This window comes from Seriola aureovittata, chromosome 20, assembly GCF_021018895.1.
Source record: "Seriola aureovittata isolate HTS-2021-v1 ecotype China chromosome 20, ASM2101889v1, whole genome shotgun sequence".
NCBI classification, from domain to species: domain Eukaryota; kingdom Metazoa; phylum Chordata; class Actinopteri; order Carangiformes; family Carangidae; genus Seriola; species Seriola aureovittata.
This window is the reverse complement of record NC_079383.1, coordinates 10,800,564-10,822,308: the sequence shown is the minus strand read 5'-3', so window position 1 is coordinate 10,822,308 and position 21,745 is coordinate 10,800,564. Positions and strand designations below refer to the sequence as shown.

At 40.5% G+C, this 21,745-nt stretch overlaps 1 protein-coding gene across 1 annotated transcript in view; it reads right to left on the bottom strand.

Annotated features, from left to right (window-relative positions):
- The window catches only part of cntnap2a (contactin associated protein 2a), a 351,965-nt gene extending 332,059 nt beyond the window's left edge, over positions 1-19,906 (bottom strand). The window contains exon 1 of the mRNA XM_056364796.1: positions 19,679-19,906. Within this exon, the coding sequence (XP_056220771.1) occupies positions 19,679-19,781 (103 nt within the window). The 5' untranslated portion in view covers positions 19,782-19,906. The remainder of the gene's footprint in view (positions 1-19,678) is intronic.
- Positions 19,907-21,745: the final 1,839 nt, after the last annotated feature.

The following is a 21,745-nucleotide window of genomic DNA, read 5'->3' as shown; positions in this document are numbered from 1 at the left end:
CCTCAGGTTTTGAACTCCACAGCTGAGATGCACAGACAGCAATAGTCTGGTCACCTTTAGTGACAAGTTGAGATTTTGTGTTAGTATGGCTCTGAAAGAGGATCTCAAACAGTGATCAGGCTTACAGGGAGTTAGTAGATCACAGATATAGGCAGGAGCCTGGTCATTCAAGGCTTTAGAAACAAGCAGTAAAATCTCAAAATCAATTCTAAAACAGGTAGCAAGGATGGTTGTGATGTGGTCACTTCTCTTAGAGCGTGTTAAAAGCCTGGTGGCAGTATTTTGTATGAGGTGTAGTCTTTGAATGTTTCACCTGCTGATACCAGAATAAAGGGCATTGCAATAATCCAGTCTGGAGGACATAAAAGCACAGATGACCTTTTCTAAATCTGCAGATGAAAGGAATGACCTGATCTTTGTTAAATATCTCACTTGTACGAAACAGAATTGCACAACTTTAACCACCTGACTGTCAAAGGACAACTGAATGGAAAATTTGGCGTCGTTCAACTGCATGAAATTATTGGACATCCAGTACTTAATTTCATCAAGGCAGGACATAATAGATGACACATTGGTGGTACCAGGCGTTATCGGAACACACAGTTGTGTATCATCCACATAGCAATGAAAATCAATATTATTGTGATTTGCTCCGGGAGTAGCATGGGACCCCACAAAAGAGAGAAGCATGAGAGGAGGCATCTCCAAGCACAATGGAGAACGACCTGTTAGGAGATGAACTAATCAGAGCCACATCACTAACATAGTAAAAAGGCATAGTTTTTCAGAAGACTGATTAACACATCGTGGTCCAATGTGTTGAAGGCTGAGCTGAGGTCAAGGAGAACTAAAGTAGTATAGTCCAGGCCTGCATCAGTGCCAAACAATAAGTCACTGGTGGTGTGCTGTGCTACAAGTGAAAACCAGAATGAAATATTTTTAAACTTTGTTTTTTTGTTTATAAAAAAGACATGGGTTGTGTGGACAGTGTTTTTTAAAATCTTGAATAAAAAGGGCAGCATAGAGATGGGTCTAAAATTACTTACAGAAGAAGGACCCAAAGAGGGTTTCTTTAAGAGGGGGTAAAATTGGAAGGAAAAATGCCAGTAGACAGAGAGCAGCTAACAATGGCAAAAATATGTGGAGCAACTGTCTGAAATGCTGCTTTTAAAAATCAAGTGGGAATACACTCTGAAGGGCAGGAGGATGATTTCGAAAGTGCAACAGAGCATTGAAGGGTTGTGCGAGTTAGTCTTGAAGATGGGCAGGAGTCAACATCAAGATCTCTGAATTCAGTGTTAATGTGTTATAGAGTATCCCCTATCTTGTTGAAGAAATTATGAAGAAATTCTTCACATCTCTCTGGTAAGGATTCAGTTGGCTTGATAAGTGGGTGACCAATCACAGAGTTTATGGTTTTCAAGAGAATCCTGGGATTATGACCATGATTAGCTCTCAGCTGCAAAAATTAGTTTCTTGTTTCTTTTCTGTACACTGATAAGTGGACATGAGGGCCCGTATTCACAAAGCACCATAAAGTTAAAAGTAGCTCCTAACTTGCAGATTTAGGAGAAACTCCTAAAAATAATGGGTGAGTCAGTCCTAACTTTAGGACTCCTAATTTTTAACAGTAACAGTGATTCAATTAAGTGTTTGGCAACGCTGCACTAGTTGGCAACAGAGAAAAGCCAATCTATTCATCAAACAATAAATGTGCTCTTACTCAACATCATAGGACAATTCATATGATTTCTTTTAGATGTTCAACAGCTATAGAGAAATAAAGCAGCTTAATGGCAATTGCTGGTCATCTATAGATGGAATGAACGTAAAAATTGTTGCACAAGATGAGGAAGTATTTGTAAACATAGCGAATCAATATATTTCTTCTTCTTTTATTTACATTCTGCCTTCCTGCTTTCTCTTTAAAATCCTTATTTCTTCATTTAAACATGGCAGTGAGGAAGATTTTGACTGGTTGTGCTGTTGTGCAGCTGTATCTGACAAAGCTATAGAATCTAAAATATTTGTGCAGGGGTTATTAAATTCACTGACAAGCTACTCTACAATGAGGCCCTGATGTTCATAGGCACTTTAAAAAAAAGTGCTTGAGTCATTAATAGCTTGACAGAAATGAGGAACAGGGAATGAATTTAGGGAGTGGGAGTGAATCAGTGCGGGGGATTTAGGGTCAGAGACTTAAGAAGAGCACTGTTTTGTGATTGGAGATGGCTAAATCACGTCTTCCGCACAGAAACCATGAGAGAGCACAGGGTCGAGTGTTCACCCTTTGTAATGGCTGTTATGCTTGACATAGTGAATTGTATTTAAAGAGTCTAAAAGTTTGATAAAACCAGAAGTAAAAGACAACATGTATAGCAAAATCCAAGATAAAATTTGGTAAGGGATCTAATATTAAGTGAACAGAAAATTCCTGTTTTCAAAAGAAGGAATTGAAAAAGTGGCTTTAACGCTGATGAGCTCATTTCTCATCTGTGGACTATGAGTAAATTTGCTTTTGGTTTTACACACTGCCGGTCAGTGATCCTAACAGGAATGAGGGATATAGTGTGGGAAATACAACCAGCACCAACAGCAGGACCTGGACTGTCAGGGACAGGACTATGAAGTCTAAAGGCTGGATGCTGGGCAAGATCCTGCTTGGGAAACCATCAATTATGGCTGATAGCAATAAAGTTTGTAAAATTAGAAATGAGTTTTCTTGATTCTTTCCTGTCAGGATGCAAACAATTATTTTTAAAAGGTTCCATTCAGTCCGAGAAAGAATCAAAAACAAAGCCCAGTAGCAGTTGTAAAATTTTGGATCCAGTGCTACAGGCTAAAACGATGGCTACAATATTAAGAGCTTTTAGTTGTAGTGGGAGTTGAGCCCAACAGGACTCACCTCCTACCCAGGCTTTCAACTGCAGAGCCCAGAGACTCAAGTGCTTAATGTAATTTAATTGATTGCCTGGACATGATACTATCGCACTTTGGATAGAGAGGTGCATTTTGAGGAGAGCCAAATTTACTTTTATGAAATCAACTGACTTGGCTCCTGCAAGACAGTATGTAATACAAATTTACATATCTAATGATAGAGCCTCCAACAGTTAAAACCTCAGGCCACTCAGTTTCAGAGTCTCCACTGCACAAAGCTTCAGATGGAATTTCTGACAGAGAGTTGTTGTAGTATTTTAGACTATTAAAGTTAAAACTGTTTAATGATTTATACTAGTGGATATTTAGGTGCTAAGGGTGAGTGGTCATTTAAACATCTGCCTCAGGGAAACTATTTACAACCACTGATAAAGATCACCCTATGGCCATGTGTAGGGGGGCAGCCGGAGGTAACAGAGGTAGATTAGTGGTAATTTATATGTATATATTAACTGTCTTCCTTTGAGCGTGCTGAGCTTTAGGTTACACTTGAGGTCGGAGTCAGATGGGAAGGAGGAAGCCAGCAGAGCCAATCAGAAGACGACAAAACGCCCATGCACATTTCTTTGTTTGTACTTGTATAAATACACTGGATCAGGGAAAGTTAGGTTGTCAGACTGTGGACTGACCAACACTTGTTATTGGTTAGGAAAAGGCACATCTGATCCAGAATTCTGTAATTGTTCATTGCTTGCTGAAAAGATTCACTAAACAATTTGAACTAAATTCTTTGGTGTGGACATTCACTGGTCTTTTGAGTATTTTGAACACTGCACTCACCCTGTGGGGGTGAGAGTTTTTTTCTCTAAACAGCAAAAGCTCCTTCAGAGTGAATGAGTGAATGAACTGGTTGGATGCAGCTGAGCTGAGTGATTGACCAACTGATGTTTGCATGGAAGGAAGCATTGGGGTTGTGGTGAAGAAGTCACTGGGTGGAAGAGGTTGTCAGGTACCGGCTGTAGGAGTGACAAATGGGGATCTTTGAATCCCAGGTGGACGGCCAGCCCAATGGCATGGTAGAGCGAGGAGCGCTCTCTGGTTGCAGACCACAAATGGTCTGCTCCGCGAGCAGCAGGTGAAATGGCAGAGAGCACAGGATCTTGATGCCAGATGAGATAAAATGTTTGTGAGTGGGATGGCCTAATTTCTGCTAACACAGAATGTATGTAAGAGGGGAGAGAGAGCCTTTTGTGACCCTTGAGTGCAGGGGACAGGGTGAGGTCAGGCCAGGGAAATCAGCGGGAGTTGCCCCACCAAAGCTGAGGACTTCTGGCTACTTGCAGGCTCAAGACAGGGAAGCTGTGAACAGATCTTTGTCTGCCACTGGGGAAGATCCTCTATGAGCCGCTCAATTGATTGCAGTTCACTTGTCAGCTCGACAACTCCCGTGGATGGGGCCATCAGTGGAACTGTGGAACAGAGCAAACTAAGACCAGCAAAAGAGCCACAATGGAGAGGACAGACACAGAGTTTTGCATAATTGCTTGTAGCAGTCACAACATCAGTTGGGCAGGGAGAAAACTTACTCACTTGGGCTCCAGACAGGAGCCCACAGCAGTGAAACAGCAAGGACCCAGCTAAGGAGTACAAAACTTACCAACGAGGATCCCGGGCCAGGCCCACTGCAGATAGATCTGCTTTTCTAAGTTTCAGTGAGAGGTGGCTTCCCCTTGTGGTAACGTTTCGTCAATTAAAACTATTCCCAAATATTTACCTTTGGGCTCACAGTTTGGAAATGTGAAGCATACTGTGAATTCAATGGTGAGCACTCATTAACCGACAGTTTAATGGGGAATTAAAGAAATTCCAAATGAATCAACTGAGCTGCTACAGGATTGACCTATCTACTGCTGGGCTGCTCTCTTTAATATTGTCTTTATGGCAGTTTCAGTAGTTCTACATTAAGCCCATTGTTAATAAACTCACACAGTATATATCAATTAATTAATAATTTGACCTTTTTTCCGCCAGCGGTCAGGATTAACCTGAGTCATTGCTGGAGAGCACATTAATAGACTGTACTGAATTTGGAAGTAAGGTAGGTTCATATTCGAATACAGAAACTGTACGGCAATGTAAAACCTCTCAAGAACTTAGGAATTTTACTCACACTCACATTTTACTTTCACAAGTATGATCTGGTTCACATATTGGTTCATTGGACATAGTTCCTACCCTCAAAGGGTTCAAGCATCTGTCAAAATTTCATCAGACCATGAACTGCAGCTATAGAGCATGCAATACTGAAAATCACTGACTAATCAAATACAAGCAAAGCAAGAATCTCACTTAGGGAACTGCTCTTCCAAATACAACCAGTTGCAGAGCAAACGGCAACTCATAGTGTTCACCTAACGTCACATCCTGGATGCCCACCTCGAGGGCAAATCAATGCTTTTGTTCCAGGCTTATTCAGCAAAAATGTCAGATAGTTGTTGTTCATTTGGATGCATTAACTGATGGGGAGACAAGCCTGGATTGTGCTTCTACAGACTGGCCAGACCGGATTGTGATTTGTGCTATTAGATGTGGCCTCTGTCCCTGGGAAGGGCAGATATTGGCAACCATCAAAGTACACACATCTTTGCAGTGAACATTTCATCAACAATAATCTCAAGTAAACACAATATTTTATTTTTAGTCATTATACTTCTATATAATTGTTCTGACATGGTTAGGTTATGTGGACCAATGCCTGAGTTGGACGCCGGCTGACAGCAACTCTTTTTCAGACAGCAAGCTTTGCTGCCTAAAAAAGAGTGAACTTTGAATGTGTTTCTGTGCAAGTTGCCTGCATATAGATTTAAGGCTTTGTGTTTTTGTATAAGCCTACAGTGCTGTGAAAAGAGTATTTTAAGGCTGTGTTAAAAACTTTTCTGCACATTCCCTCCCCATCACTTTTGTGGTTGCTTTGGATTACCACTTTTTTGTGTGCTGCTTTCATCTAGTGTAATGTGGATGTGGACACCTTAGAGACTGTGCTGTGTTGTTTGGGTCTTTGTAGGCCACAGGATAGTACAGTTTCTTCAGCAGGGAGACAACTGGTTTGTCTGGGTCAGTGTGGCAGGCTGCTCAGATGTTTGACGCATTCACCCTTACTGCCCTCTGCTAAAACCACATGGCACATTTTGATTGTAGTCTTGTCTCATGTATCATGGCACCGCAATTGAAAAAGGTTGAGTAACAAGTTTGTGATATGTGACAAATGTAAACAGTGATTCATGTAAAAATGTACCTGTTCTTGCATTATGCTTAACCCTGGAAAGACCTCTTCACTTGTTGCCTGCAGTTCACCTGTAATGGGGCTTGTACATTTTGCTTAGGAATGCAGGAAAGTTCAGTTGCATTGTCTGGGCTATGTACCTCTTAGCATGGCAAGGGACAACAGACAAAATGGTCAGGTTCCTTTGCAGTGCCCTCAGATAAATGTAGAATGCTGTGCATTTATGTAAAGGTTGGAGGTGGATTCTTTACAGGGGAAAAGTCACCACACCCATCAGCACTAGTCATACTAATTAGTAGAATTTATTGACAGAAGAAGAGAGTCAGAGGCATTTTAAGACCAAAAACCTTAATCATATTGCTGGTTCCTCTAAGCAGACACCCATTTCATTATTAGGTTAAGTAGCCTGCAGTATAACTGTGCCATGTAGTTGACTCTTCTCTAAAACCTGTTAAAGACATGCCACCCCATCAAATGTCCCACTACTTACAATAAACTTTGGGATTTCTGCGATGGAATTCCATGCAAGACTTGAAGGGATAGTTGGGGTTATTTGATGTGAGGTTGTGTGAGTTAGTTATACATAGTCCACCGATAAAGATCGTTAGTTGAAGTGTATGCTTCATTTTGAATATTTTCATTGCTTTATCTTGCCGCCAAACAGTCCTTTTTGGAACTACATTGCACTAACAACGCAAACTGTTTTATGCCACACTGTTTTCAATTGGGGTAGCTCAACAGTTGAGAAAATGTAGTTCAAAAGGGCATTTTTTCACGTGACTTAAGCATGTTTTTCCTGCTGACCCCCTCCACAGCAGAACATTGTTCAGCTTCTGACATGAATCCACTGCAGGTAATACACTGACTATAGATAAGTAACTCACACAGCCCCACTCAAAATAACCCAAACTATCACTTTAAGCTACAGTGAAGGAAATTGCCCCATTTCTATCCCCACAAAACCAACATAGAACTCGTGTTAAACACCTCGACATGCACACTTTGTCTGAGAAGAGCTGTGAGCCCAGCATGGGTGACATGATTACCAAACCACAGCTTTTGTCAAAATAATTTAAATGTTGTGTCAGTGTTGTCTTGACCTGATAATCTAGACAGCTTGAGAAAGAGGTGAAACGTAAATAAAGAGGAGATGGGTTCACAGAGCAAGATAAGGAGAGACAAAATGGCTAAGGAAAGGAAGGTTAAATGGCCAAGATATAAATGGGGAACACTATAAAAAAAGACAGAAACAAGGTGGCATTAAATAGTGAGAAAGAAATGGCTTAAAGTAAGGGGCAACCTGGGTGAATAACAACAAACAAAAGAGAGAAGTAAGGGAGGAAGAAAGTCAAGCACATCAACAAAGACAAAGAAAAAAAAAGATAAAGAAAGCCACAGTGAAAGAAAAAATTACAGAAGAGGACAGAGAGAAGGCAGGTGAGAGAAAGGTATAAAGAGGAAGCAGTGACCCCTGTCCGACTAATCTTGGCTCACACTTTAACAGCACCTTGAACCAGAGCTAATGAACCACATCCACATCCAGCCTCAACCCTTTCTTTTTCTGTATCATGTACACACACAAAGCTATTTTTATTACACAAGCTTTCACACCTACATACACAAACACACACACACCAAGCCTGGGCCATACACAGAAGTACACATAATGAGAGAAAGAAAGAAAAGCATGTGGATACCTTAAAGGGGACCTATTGTGCTTTTCTGAGTTTTTCCTTACTTATATTGTGTTATATAGGGTGTTGTGCATGTAAATGGTCTCCAGAGTCACAAGGGTCAAAGTTTACATCAAAGTGAGTAACTGTCAGGGTAAAAACACGATTTTCTTCTTTGTATGCAATGCCTCGTTGGGGGTCCAGACATTACTTCCTGGTCCTATTGACATCAATACTTTTTCTTGCTGCTGCTCAACTGCAAGCTCGGCACGCCCCCACACAAGGCACAGCACATACTTACTACTTATGGTGAAGAGGTTTCATTAGTTTTGTAGCCATACCGAAAAGACAGTGATCTTAATTTCCTGCAGAAATCTACTTCATTTTTCCTCAGTTCTCCACTGCTCTAAACATAACAGTGTGAGCCCACAAGTTTCATTTTCACAATGGTTATTTCTGTAATTCCCACTTGATGTCGTCGAACAGGAGACTAAGCCCCACAGCCTGTCAGTCTGCATTGTTATTGTGGATGTTAACCGCGTTACCGCAACCTGATCCTCCATTATTTACATTCTTTTAGTCCGGAAGTGTCCATACATAAAAAAATCAAAAGGGTTTCTTGTAAAAATATTCCAAGTTATGAATATTGTCATCCAAAGTTTGTTTACACATGATGTGCAGAATGTGTGAGCTCCAGCTCCAGAGGGAGGAGGGGGCCCTTAAAGAGCCCTGAGCTCTAACAGAGAATTTCAGACAGAGGGTGAAGAGAGTACAGTATAAAATGTACAGCAGAAGAAAACTAATGTCTTTTCAGAACATTAAAGCTTGTCAATCCTTTTCAGTCGACACCAAGAATGAAATGATTAACACTTAAAATGGCCATAATAAATCCTCTTTAATCGACTCTTTGCCACCCACTGACACACACATACGTTTGCATGTTTGTGCACTGCCTAGACCCTTTCCCTAACCTAACCTAATTCTAACCTGAACCAAGTCTTAAAGCTCAAATAGCCCTTTCAAGGTGTGTTAGAAAGTAATGAACGGCCAAAATCTCCTAACCTTCTCCTCACTCTGAAGGTGTGAAACTCAAACTAGTTCTCACAGAACCAGTATGACTCCCTTACAAGAAAAACACACAACCACACATCAGACACGCATACACGTACACACACACCCACACATACATTCAAAGATGAGTTGAAGCCAGCCCAAATGATTTGCAGTACAGACTATGTGAAAGCTGATTTTCTTCATATGTGAGCACACAAGAAAAATGACATATACACATAAACATGTACACACATGTTGAGAGAGAGAGAGAGAGAGAGAGAGAGAGAGAGAGAGAGAGAGAGAGAAAGATCTATTTCTCACAGCAGTGGTGTGATTTTCATGAAATGTTGTTCTATATTTAACAGGGCCACCACACACAGTGAGATATGCACTGACCAAGTCATGTCCATAGCTAGGACATGCAGAAGCATATACTGTAGTTTCACTATACCAAAGTATACACACACACACACACACACACACACACACACACACACACACACACACACACACACACACACACACACACACACACACACACAGTCACTCACACAGAAACACAAAGGTTATGTTTTCCAAGTGACTGGTTGGCTATAGTATGTTCCTATTCTGCCTGTGTATTTTTCCTCTGAGTCTAAAGAGAAAAAGGACGAATGTTTCTTCAGTGGAAGTAGCCCAAAGATTAATTCACTTAATCTTGGCCTGTAAATTGGGTATTCAAGCGGCTTAAGAAACAAATTGAATGCAAAGACTGAGAGTAATAACAACATTTGTCTTAGCAGCGGCACAATGCCCTTTTCCACAGCACTCTTCCACATGAACTAGTGGCTAGATTTCCAATATCCATTTTGACAGAGGTGGACTTGTGCATATGCACATGTACGTACATGCACTGTCTGACAAACACGCACTCAGCCTCTCATACACATATACACATTTTGACTATGCTACCTACTGTATGCATGGAGAGACAAAAAGATGGAGAGTGGAGTGACACAGACATGGTAAGACTCAACATCAGTGAAGCTGTATGTGTGTGTGTGTGTGTGTGTGTGTGTGTGGGGGGGGGGGTTAAGTGAGACAGCTGAACAGATGTCGTGCTGTGGTTTTTAGTGTGTAATCCCTGGATTCATCATGTTACCCACCAGGCATGTGTAGATCAAAGGGTTAATGTTGCAGAATATAGGTTAAACTCAAAGAGGGAGACAAGCAAAGGCAAGAGTTTAATTCTCCACTGACAATCCCCTTAATGCAACTCTATAGAATTCAAAAACTACAGCTTTTTGCTGCTAGATCATGAGGAAACTCGTGGCTAATGACTTAGTAATGTATCCTGCTTATTTTTACATGAGTAATAATTAATTAATTAATTAATGTAATTAGCTGAAAGTCTCATTAAATCACTTACTCACTATGTAATATACTCACTATTACTAAATAATGTATGTATGATTAATCAGTGCTTTCCAATGCCATATATTAGGAACTCATTTAGGCTATCATTGACGTCCTGCAAAACCCTAACATGTTATGTTTCACATTTGCGACAAATCAATAGTTTGATAGCTAGTATAACACTCTGCAGGTGAGAATATCATATGACTTTTATGATTAGGTTCACATATTTTTTAATGGATTGTACAGTCTGGTGTACCCCTATTTTTTCTTATGCAATTTTACTTTGACCTTTATCTTGGTATGTTATTATGAATCACTCTTGCTCTCCAAGTCAGGGACTACATCAATCATGCTAAATTAGCTCAAAGGTCAAAATAATGATTAACTAAATTATTATATTAGCTTAATAATTGTGCATGAATCAATTACATGTATCAGTAGGATGCTGGCTTGGGAACAAATTTGGATTTGAAGCAAACACAAAACAGACATATGACAAAGAGACAGGTCTGGACAGCAGTCCCATAGCAGGCCACCAAGGAGTTTAAAAGGAAACCAAACTCAAAGTTGGCAACTCAAACTATTGTCTACCCAGACACCAAACCAAGATGTTTAAATAGGCAATAAAATCAATCATTGACTGATGAGAGCCTGTGCTTTAAAACAGCAGAGAGGTATACAGTGCAATACGTACTGAAGCACTAACATGCCAGTGTAAATAAAACATGCAGTAAATTTTCAATAAATGGTATAGTCTTCACAATAACAATTCAAAAAAACAATAATGAATTGATGTTATTATTCTGCTAAGTAACTGAGTGCCTCCAGTATTAATATAGATCTTCTGTCACCTGTTGCATGAACAAATTGTGTGCATCTGTTATTGATTTTACAACACTTCCAAATATGACTGAGACAATGAAAACAGAAAACCAAAAGCACCTGATGCTTGCCCACCATGACAGTGCCTTGGATTCAGTCCCTGAACATAATTGGCAGTATTTGTGGGTGGGATGCCAGTGAGGGATCATGTCCTCCTTGGTTGCTGAACACAAAGCAAGCCATTTACACTGATGCATGTGCTAGCATTGGATGTATTTCAAGAGCATGTACAACGAGTGTAACACTGCTCGGTGTGTCTAAACCTTCTCCTTGCTGCTGACAGATGTGTTGCTTTTGACATTGTTGTTTTGACACTGGTGGGGTATTGGTCAGGTTCACTTACAGTACATTGCTTTTAACTGCTAACACTTCCTTTATCCTGGAGCAGCTCAATTCTGGCATTGTCCCAAGATCAATATAAGGCTTGTTGTTATACCTTATCTATTAGCTCCTTCTTAGTGATTTAACAGGTACGTTCAAGGCTAAAACAAATATGATTTAACTTCTTTCTCTATAGTTTTGGGAAATCTATTTGAAGCCCACAACAAAATAGACTGGAGAAAAACAAGGAGTAGTTCAGAATGAAATACAGAAGATTATTCTCTCATGTTTCAATTCAAGTGTAATCAGCACCAGTCTTCCCATCTGATATGGAAAATATTTTTAAAATGGAAAAACATGGTGAAAACATGATGCTTACTTTGGAAAAATTCTAATCATATTTGTCCTAAATTATCCAGTAAAATTGGTTTAGTAATACATTTGGAGCAAGAAACAGCCACTGCAGATGCAGAATCTTGCTTCATTTTACTACAACACCCACTACAATTGTTGATTAGATCCACAGGTTTTTAAAGGTTGGAAAGTCACATCATCTTCTAAACCTCTCTTCATAGTCTGATGAAGGGTCAGGTTCACCTGCCTGACTCAATTGACACTCAGTGGATTTCTAAATTAAATCTTGTAGCAAAACCAGAGCTACTGAGATTTCAACTGGCTTTGCAGGGCTAGACTTTTAAGACTCAGGGAGGTCTAGCCCCAAGTTACAGCTCAGGATGAACTGAGGTTAGCACTGAGAACTGAGTCTCAACGTCTATATCCCAGGTTTCAACCTTCTTTGACAAAAAAAGGTTGAAAAAGAAAAAAAACTGAAAAAATGTGTGTATTTGGTTTTTGTATTTCACCTTTATTTGAATTATCTATCTTTTTTTATTTTATGTCTTTCTGCTTTTCATACTGGTTCCACAGAGATAGGATGGAGGGGGTGACAATAACGACGACGATGATGATGATAATCATGATGATGTATAATAAGTGGATTTTAAATCGATAGTCACACCAACTGAGAAAAAAAGCAATCATGAAGGCCGTTATGTAGTGTGACCCATCAAGTTGTAAAACAGCCAGGTATCTCCATTGCCTGGTCCTTTCTCTGACTAATGCAACAACTGCACAGCTACAGATTATAATAACAACAGTAATGTTGAATGACAAGGTGTCAGAAAAAATTCTCGCCTGCTGACCGTCTTTCCTCGTGCTGTCTCTCCTCATCTGTCTCTCTTTTTTGATAAATGCTGCCTCTTCTCTTGTCTTTCTCTGTTACTCCCTCTATCCTGCCAGCCCACGCTCCATCTAAGAGACCCTTGTCTAACGAGGTGGACAGTTTCTGACAGGTTCTAATGAGAACACATTCCACTAGAATAACTTTCAACTCCTGCATATTTGCACATGCACACACACATACACACACACACACACACACACACACACACACACGTACTCACAGCATCTCATATAGTGAAGCATGTATGTACGCATTTGTACCTACATATAGGTTGCATGGGTTTAGTTTTCAATTAATGCGTGTGATGTCAGACAGGTTTGTGTGTGTGTGTGTGTGTGTGTGTGTGTGTGTGTGTGTGAGGAGGACAGATGAGAGGGATAGAGGTGGTCTGAGAGAGCTGCATGGTGTGGGCCCTGTGTATGTGGTAGAGTGTGTGCATGTTATGTTACTGACATTGTTAAGGGAATTATGCTGCATGACTTGTCAGTGTATATTTCTTTCACTGTGACCTTGCTGCCAAGATGAAACATAGATAGCCTCATAGTAGTGTTCACTTGCAAGAGAGAAATTCCAATTCTTTAAGCAGAGCGATACAGTCTATGTATTAAACTGAAAGTGAGTGGGGAGAAAAGAACATGGCTATGACAATGCATTTCTCACTATTAGATGTTGTCTATGCTTGCAATCTATGACATAATGAGAAAATCGGCAAAAAATATCTATCAGTGTTTTAGTGATTTATTATTTGGGGCATGTTTGAATATATATTATATTAACATGGTGGTCAGTTACCTGGTGTGTTATATTTTCATCCAGTGTAACCCTGCAAATTGTAAAGATATTATTGTCAAGTCAACTTCATATCCATTTATTATCAGCTGCTGTGGAAGGAAGAGATTCTGGATCCTTGTGCTAGAGAAATAAAATGCTTTCCAAGTGGGAAATATGAGTTTTTTCCATGATACATAAATATGTAATATACTGTATGAATTTTTCTCTCAGAAGCGCTGTCATGTATTCAAGTTTTAATGGGGTAAAACATTGATACACTGATGAGGCAACCAAAATTTAAGAGCTGCATTAGACCAAAAGAGGAGAATGCTATGTGGCTGTGTGTTTGGCTGTGATCCATGTCCCTCTGGTTGTTGCACAGGCACATGCGCATGCGCACATACACACACACACACACACACACACACACACACACACACACACACACACACACACACACACACACACACACACACAAACACACACACACACACACACAAACCGAAGGTTCTGCTCTGAGAGTTTGCATGAGCATGTACAAGCAGCAGCACATTACTCTGTTGCAAAGTGGCTAGTGGGGACTTTTTTTAACAAGCATATTTATAATCAGGAGTGAGAGGGAAGGGGAAGAGAAGTGGGTGAAAAAAGAAGAGAAGAAAATACAAGGATGGAGGAAAGTGATTAGGGCCAGATGATAAAACCACTGAGGAAAGCCAAGAAGGGATAGAAAGAATTAGAGATACTTAAGGACAGGAAAAAGGGCAGGAGGCTAGAGGTATAAAACTGAATGAAAGGATGACAGAAAGGATGGGGAAAAGGCAGATGGGGGGGTAGGATGGACTGAGAAGATTCATCAGGGGCAATAAGGGATGAGACAGTTGAAAGAAAGTGAGCAGCGTGTTTTTTCAAAAAGAATGAAAAAAGAGAGAGATTTATTGAAAATAGAGTGCAGAGAGTGCAAAGAAGCGATGGATAAAAAAGCATGAAGAAGAGAGAAATTTGGACAGAGGAGGACAGGACGGAAGGGGGAAATGGCAGTGCAATTGACAACTACTCCTTGTTTCCTCACTAAATATACAGGGGCCAAACATAGCTAAACACCAAGCATTGCACTGATCTAATCTGAGGCAAACCAGTCTGCGTCCTCAGGCCTTAATCCTATTATTACCACCTCCTAATGGGAGCCACCATACACATGCACGCAAACATACACATACAGTTAAATATAATTATGAATGCCTCAAACTCATTGAACAACGTTTGTGTTATCAACAAAATCTAACTAAATATCCTTATTTTGTTTTACATGGTATAAAATGGTTAATACTGAAGAACAGCAAACCCTGACTTGCCCTGTGTGGCCCTGGAGGTGCAACCAGACTGATGTCTATGTCAAATGGCCTGGCATGCTTAATGAGATGAGAAAAGGCTAATGTGATTCTATATCAGACAGGCTCTAGGGGCATCCCATTTAGCCACACACGGTGTCACTTACACAGTGACTTAAAGGCACATCCTTTACTTTTCACACACTGGTTCTGAGAATGTTAAAAAATTTAAACCCCGCCCTTCACATAGGGAGTGATGATGGAGCAAAGCAGAGCTGAAGAGTTTAAGGCAGATTAAATGAGAGATTTGCTTTTTCAAACAAAGAGGTTAAAGTGGACTATCAAAATAAAAAAACTAAAAAAAAAAACTGTACAACTGTGCCAGATATCTGTGCATAGAAAATACACTTCCACTATGGTATGCCACATTTTAACATGTTATATGAATTGAGCTGTTATTTCTCTCTGAAATTTTCTGTGTGAACAACCTCAATCAGAGAAAGATGTTAATTTGCACTGCAAGTGGAAAAATTAACGTCTCAATGATTATCAGACATCATGGTAGGTGGTGAGACACCTGTTGTAGTGCATCTGCTATAACAATAACAAATGTAACAACTCATTAGAGCATAAAGCTGCTGAAGAACAACAAGGATAAAAAACAATCTACTTTTATTGAGTTGTGTGAGCATCTGTGGTTATTTATGCACCTTTGAGTTTATGTGAGTTTGTATTTCTGAGTGTTCTTACATGTGCTTTTGTGTGTGCTTTGTTGGAGGAAAATAGCTCTTCAGCAATTGATATCACTGTGCTAGTCAATTAAGTGGTAGTACAATGCAACATAAACCTGACAGACGCTTCGGGGCAAGTCTGAGTATGAGAAAATCCCTGGTTTACTGCTCAACGTAAAATCATTTGTGGAATCATACATGCATGAATAAATAAATTAACATGCAAATGCACACAAACCTATATACAAAAAGACAAAAACACACATATATATCTCTATCTATTGCTCTCTCTCTCTCTCTTTCTCACATTGGTACACTTACCTCAGCATTTTCAGTGTGCACTAGGGAGACTCCACGCAGTCGGTGGGTCAACCAGCCCATTGACTTTTAATGTGTGTATGTGTGTGTTTGCCCCAGTAGGATGGAAATGTTAATCTTTTTTAGTCCATGCCTCAGACCATTGGTCACAATGACATTGTCAGTTCCCCCGAGTGTTTCACATCTAGTCCCTGAGAAGGGATAAAGTCAGCACTGCTGATCCGATTCAACATTCCGTTTGTATGACTCGCTCTCACATGCACGCACATACACACACACACACACACACACACACACACACACACACACACACACACACACACACACACACACAAACACTTGCTTGCCTCCCATCTTGCAAATCCCTCCCTGATCCTACTCCACATGAGGATATTCCTGGTATGTCACATTTTTCACTTATTTTTTGCAGTGCAATACCTATCAAAATGCAGTGCATATACAGTGCATTTAGAAAGTATTTACACTGAAAGTATTCACAAAGCTTCACTTTTTAACATTTTTATATGTTGCAGCTTTATGCTAAAATTGTTAAAATTAATTTCCCCCTCATCAATCTACCAGCAATACTCGTAATGACAAAGCAAAAACAGAATTTTAGAATTTTTTGCAAATTTATTAAAAATCAGGAATTGAAATATCGCACTGACATTGAAAGTATTCAGACTGTTTACTCATTACTGAGTTGAAGCACCTTTGGCAATGATTACAGCTTCGAGTCTTCTTGACGTGATAAGCTTTGCACATCTGGATTGGGGGAATTTCTGTCTCTCTTCTCTGCAGATCCTCTCAGGCTGTGTCAGGTTGAGTGGGTTTCGTCAGTGGACATTTTCGGGTCTGTCCAGAGATGTTCGATTGGGTTCATGTTAGGACTCTGGCTGGGACACTCAAGGACATTCACAGACTTGTCCCTAAAGCCACTCTGAGTTGTCTTGGCTGTCTGCATAGAATCATTGTCCTGTTGGAAGGTGAACCTTCGGTCAAGGCTATCTCCGTACTGTGCTCACTTCGGCTTTCCCTCAACCCTGACCAGTGTGCCTGTGCCTGCCGCAGCAAAACACCTCCACAGCATGACGCTGCCAGCACCATGCTTCACCGTTGGGACAGTATTGGGCAGGTGGTGAGCGGTGCCTCATTTTCTCTGGACATGACGCTTAGAATTGAGGCCAAATGGGTCAATACTGGTTTGATCAGACCAGAGATTATTGTTTCTCACAGTCTGACAGTCATATGTGCTTTATTTTTTAAAACTCCAAGTGGCTTTCAAGTGTCTTTCACCGAGCAGAGGCTTCCATCTGACCACTCTGCCAGAAAGTCTGGAGCCTTCCCCAGATCTGTGCATCGACACAATCCTATCTCTGAGCTCTATCTTATATAGATAGGTATTTGTCTTTCCAAATCATGTCCAATCAATTGAATTTACCAATCAAGTATCTAATCAAGTTGTAGAAACATCTAAAGGTGATCAAGAGAAATGGAAGGCAACTGAATTTCACGTGTGATAGCAAAGGGACTGCATACATCATGCCCAGGAAGGCTTGAGGCTGTAATCACTGCCAAGTACTTCAAATAAGTACCGAGTAAACGGTCTGAATACTGACATCAATGTGATATTTCAGTTTTTTCCTTTTTAATACATTTGCAAGAATTTCTCTTCTCACTCTTTTCACTTCGTCATTATGTGGTATTGAGTGTAGACTGATGAGGGGAAAAAATGAATTCAAATGATTATAGAATAAGGCTGCAACATAAAAAATGTGAAAAAATGGAATGGCTCTGGGTAATTTCTGAACGCACTATATACAAATACATTTTACCATCCTATTTATAGGAGGATTAAACACATACCTAATTCTAACTTTAAAGATGACTTCCTTGTTTTTGCTTCTTGCGCTTTGACTTTAAAACACTCCTGGGGCTTATGAATTTGCAAAATAAGAGACCATTTATATGATAAGAAGGATGTTAGATAGACTTTCTAGTTTGAAAGATTCAATTGGACTGTACAATTTACATTTTATTCATTGCAAGTTTTTAAATCAGCCTTGTTGAAGCCCCCAGCTGAAGAGTCCTGTAACAAGACACTGAATGTCTTCTTGCTCCAGGGACACTGAGGCTGACTCAGTGAGACGTGCCAAATGAGGGATGCAAGAGGACTGAAGATTTCCATAAAGAAATCAATAAAGTTTTATAAATAGTGTTGCCACTGTGACACCTATGCGCTGTGAGGTCGCTCTTATGAGCAACAGCTTTGAAAAACAGAAACGCACTGCCCGTCCCCTCTCACTCCCCCTGTCTCTTTTCTCTTCTGTCACAAACTGACTCGCACACTCAAACACTGCTGCACGCGCGCGCGCGCTCGCACGCACAAACTGCTCGCAGCATCTCCTCGCTGTTGTCTGTCCTATGGGATGATTAATGAGGCGCGTCCCCGGACACATTCATGAAGCCCTGGTGATCACCGGACGAATCAGTATCACTGAGCCCTCAGAGTCGGCTCAGTCACCGTCAGCACGATCGGAATGACACTGAGCCAAGTGTGGATGATTCCAAAGAAATAAAGAACCAAACATAACAGATCCCTTTAAAGATGGACAGGACCAACATTAGCGTATTAACGCTTAAAAATGTCAGGCGGCTGGTTGGTTTCAAAATATAAGTTACAACGAGAACGAAATAAGTACGAATAAGCCTATAAATTAGGCTATACAATTGACACCCCGAATCCCTGGGAATATGTCTTTGAGAATATTATAGTAATAGGCAATAGCAATATATTAGAAAAATATGGAATGTCAGAAAATGTGTAAACAAACTCTAAAATTACAGGTCAATAGGCAAAATAGGACTATCCTATGGCATCCCCAGACTTTAAGTGTGGAGGTTTAACCACGCAAAAAAAAAAAAACATCATGATAATTATTTGAGCTACAGAAGTTGCCACCAAGTTTGTCAGTGACCGTTTGCTGAAAAATAAGGTTGACTAAAATAGGTCCAGTCCTGGTAAATGCGCAGAGATTCATAAAAATTCAGATTGCATAGAACAAGCTACATCAGACTGCACAAGCAATAGGCTAAAAATTAGAAATCTTTAATTTGCCTCTGGGTCACTAACAGTGAAGAATCAGCTTCCTGAGTCCATTAGAGCATAGCTCCCTCCTGAAAATCTGGAGATTGAACAAAACCTCTGCATTTCAATTTCTTCGGGGGAAATGTAATGATGTGAACAAAAATGTTTATATAGCCTAACGTTAATCCAAATAAAACGAAGAAAGAAAGGGCTGAAGAAAGAAATAGCCTGACATTAGTGGATTGATTTCAAACTTTTTGTCTCTCAAATGCACTCAGCCCCGGGATTGAGAGTACACAAAAACAGAAAGCCACAACTGGCATGCTGAAATGTCATTCAGTGATCCAGCTCTTTCTGAAGGCAAATGAAAACCGGTGATCAGAATCACCCAACGGACATAAAATCCTGGGCTCTAAAATCGATGGACCAGAGATCCCGAAGAGTTAACACGTGTAGGTCTAAACTCAGAAGGTAAACTCGCTCCCTCTCTCTATCCCCCCTTTCCCCGCTGCAGCCTGGCTCTTAAGCTCCCAAGATTACCAGCTGGCACCACCGTGGGGATACCTGCATCCCCGCTGCTAAACGCACCGTCTCTGCCTTAATACTGCTCTGCTCCAGAGACAGGCTCGCTCTGCTTCCCATCCATGTCCAGTCTTACCCGATCAGCGCTTTGTGACACATCCAAAAATATAAAATAACAACTTACGGGTTGTTGGCAAAGCTCCGTGAACACCGTTGACATGGCAGAAAATCCACAAAGCTACCGGCAATAACAACGTCATTCCCTGGGCAGGACGGTACCGGTGCATCTTCACGACCGGTGTGGACGCAGCGGAACGGAAGAGGGAGAGGAAACACTCAGAATAAACAGCGGGGTGGTGGTAACACAAGTCAGTCCGACAGACTCGCTTCGCAGTTGAGGACTGGCAGAGAGGAGACTGACTACACGGTCTCTCTCTCTCTCTCTCTCTCTCTCTCTCTCTCTCTCTCTCTCTCCCTCTCTCTCTCTATCTCTCTCTCTCTCTCTCTCTCTCCTGTATCTCTTTATGTAGGTCTCTCTAACTTGCTCTCTCTCTAATAAAGAGATGATGTAAGGATCGCGCCGACAAACAAGCTGGCCTGTACTTGGAAGCGGAACGCACTTCTATCTGCAGCTATCTCGCCTCCTTATTTAGCGATCCCCTACTGAGACAAAACAACGATAACAATACCAACAATAACAACAACAACAACAACAACAACCGTGTCTCCACCTGCACAGGACGAGAAGATTGGGTGCGTCTGTAGTACACAGTATAGGCTCCAGTAGTTCAAGGAGGCATGACTGTGCGCAGCTCAAATCCACTGAACTGATTTCTCCTCTCTAGCGCACCGGTGCGCTGTCCGTGGTGCTGAACTTATCTCACTCTCTCTCCGTCTCTAAATGTCTTTCCGTTTCCTTTAGCCAGACAGTGCCACCCTCCTTCTCTAGGTGGTGGTAGCCTTGCACTCGTTGCACCTTTCTCATTTCCTCACACCAAAAGCTCTAAAAATGTACACATGACCTACAGTCACTCCCTACATCTCGATGTCTACCTTTATCTCTTCTAACTGTCTGCTTTCATTGTAAAAATGTTTTTTTTTTGGGAACTGCAGTTATAAAGATTCATTAATAAACAGTTGTGATATGCATCTGTTATTCCAAATTTAGTTTTGTCAGAAAAAGGGCCAGATATATGGAAGCTCTGAAGCTTTTAGATCATTTTTGTTACACTGTTAATTTAGAATTTGTCTCAACTTGTTCTGGCATGTTGCAGAGACACAGATAACATGTTTTAGGGCTGTTGAATAATCTGCACAAAAAATTCCCCATAAAGATAGGGTAAAAAGTTTTACACATTTATTGAAAAAGTCTATCCTAAGTAAAGAGACACTTGTGAATGCTGATATATCTGTATTAACTATACATCTCAGTTCTATTGCTTCCAGATTTCAGCAGTACAACAGCTAATTTCATGTGCCTAACCTAAAATTTCAAGGGTTCAGGACTGGATTTGGCTTGGCCACTTTTGATTTAAAGATATTACACTTCTTATTCAGCTCTATGGATGCATGTTTAATGTGGCAGAAATCTAAGGCATGACCGTGCAAGAAAGGAATTCCTTAAGTAATGAGCTATCTCTGGCTCCTTCAATTTCTGCCATAATTAAACAATGGTGAGCTGCACAATGGAGGGTTGTCCTGCAGAAATTAATCTGAGCCACAGCTCTCTAAGACTGAACCTCTGGGTCATAGCTGCTCTGCTGCTCTTCTACTCTTTTTGTTAAGTTTGTAGGGATGAACAGCTCTTTGACTTTGGTCCAAATGCTGTGACTAAATGTAAGTGATATAGTGGGATGAGCTCCCAAGAACGTAAACATATTTTATATTTTTTCCCCATTTGATTCCTCTGTTCTACCTCCAAACATTAGAGACAGTTCCTTTAGTTTTGTTCTATCAGCATGAAAAAATCTCAGGTACTGTATATTTCTTTCCATTGTAATTATGGTGACTCATTTGTGTTGATTTTTTTTTTGTATTTGAATAAGAGAGAAAATCTAGAAATATCCTCCAGTGAAAGATTTTTCTTTTCATAATGACAAACTGCCTTCCATATCTGGCTGTCAGCATTTGTCACTATCATGTCTCCGTCATTGTCATCTGTCCAGAACATAATGTGTGATTATCATTACTACTGGGAACATTTTTATAAATGGGGAAAATGGTGGATGAAAATGGAAAATTCATAACAGAC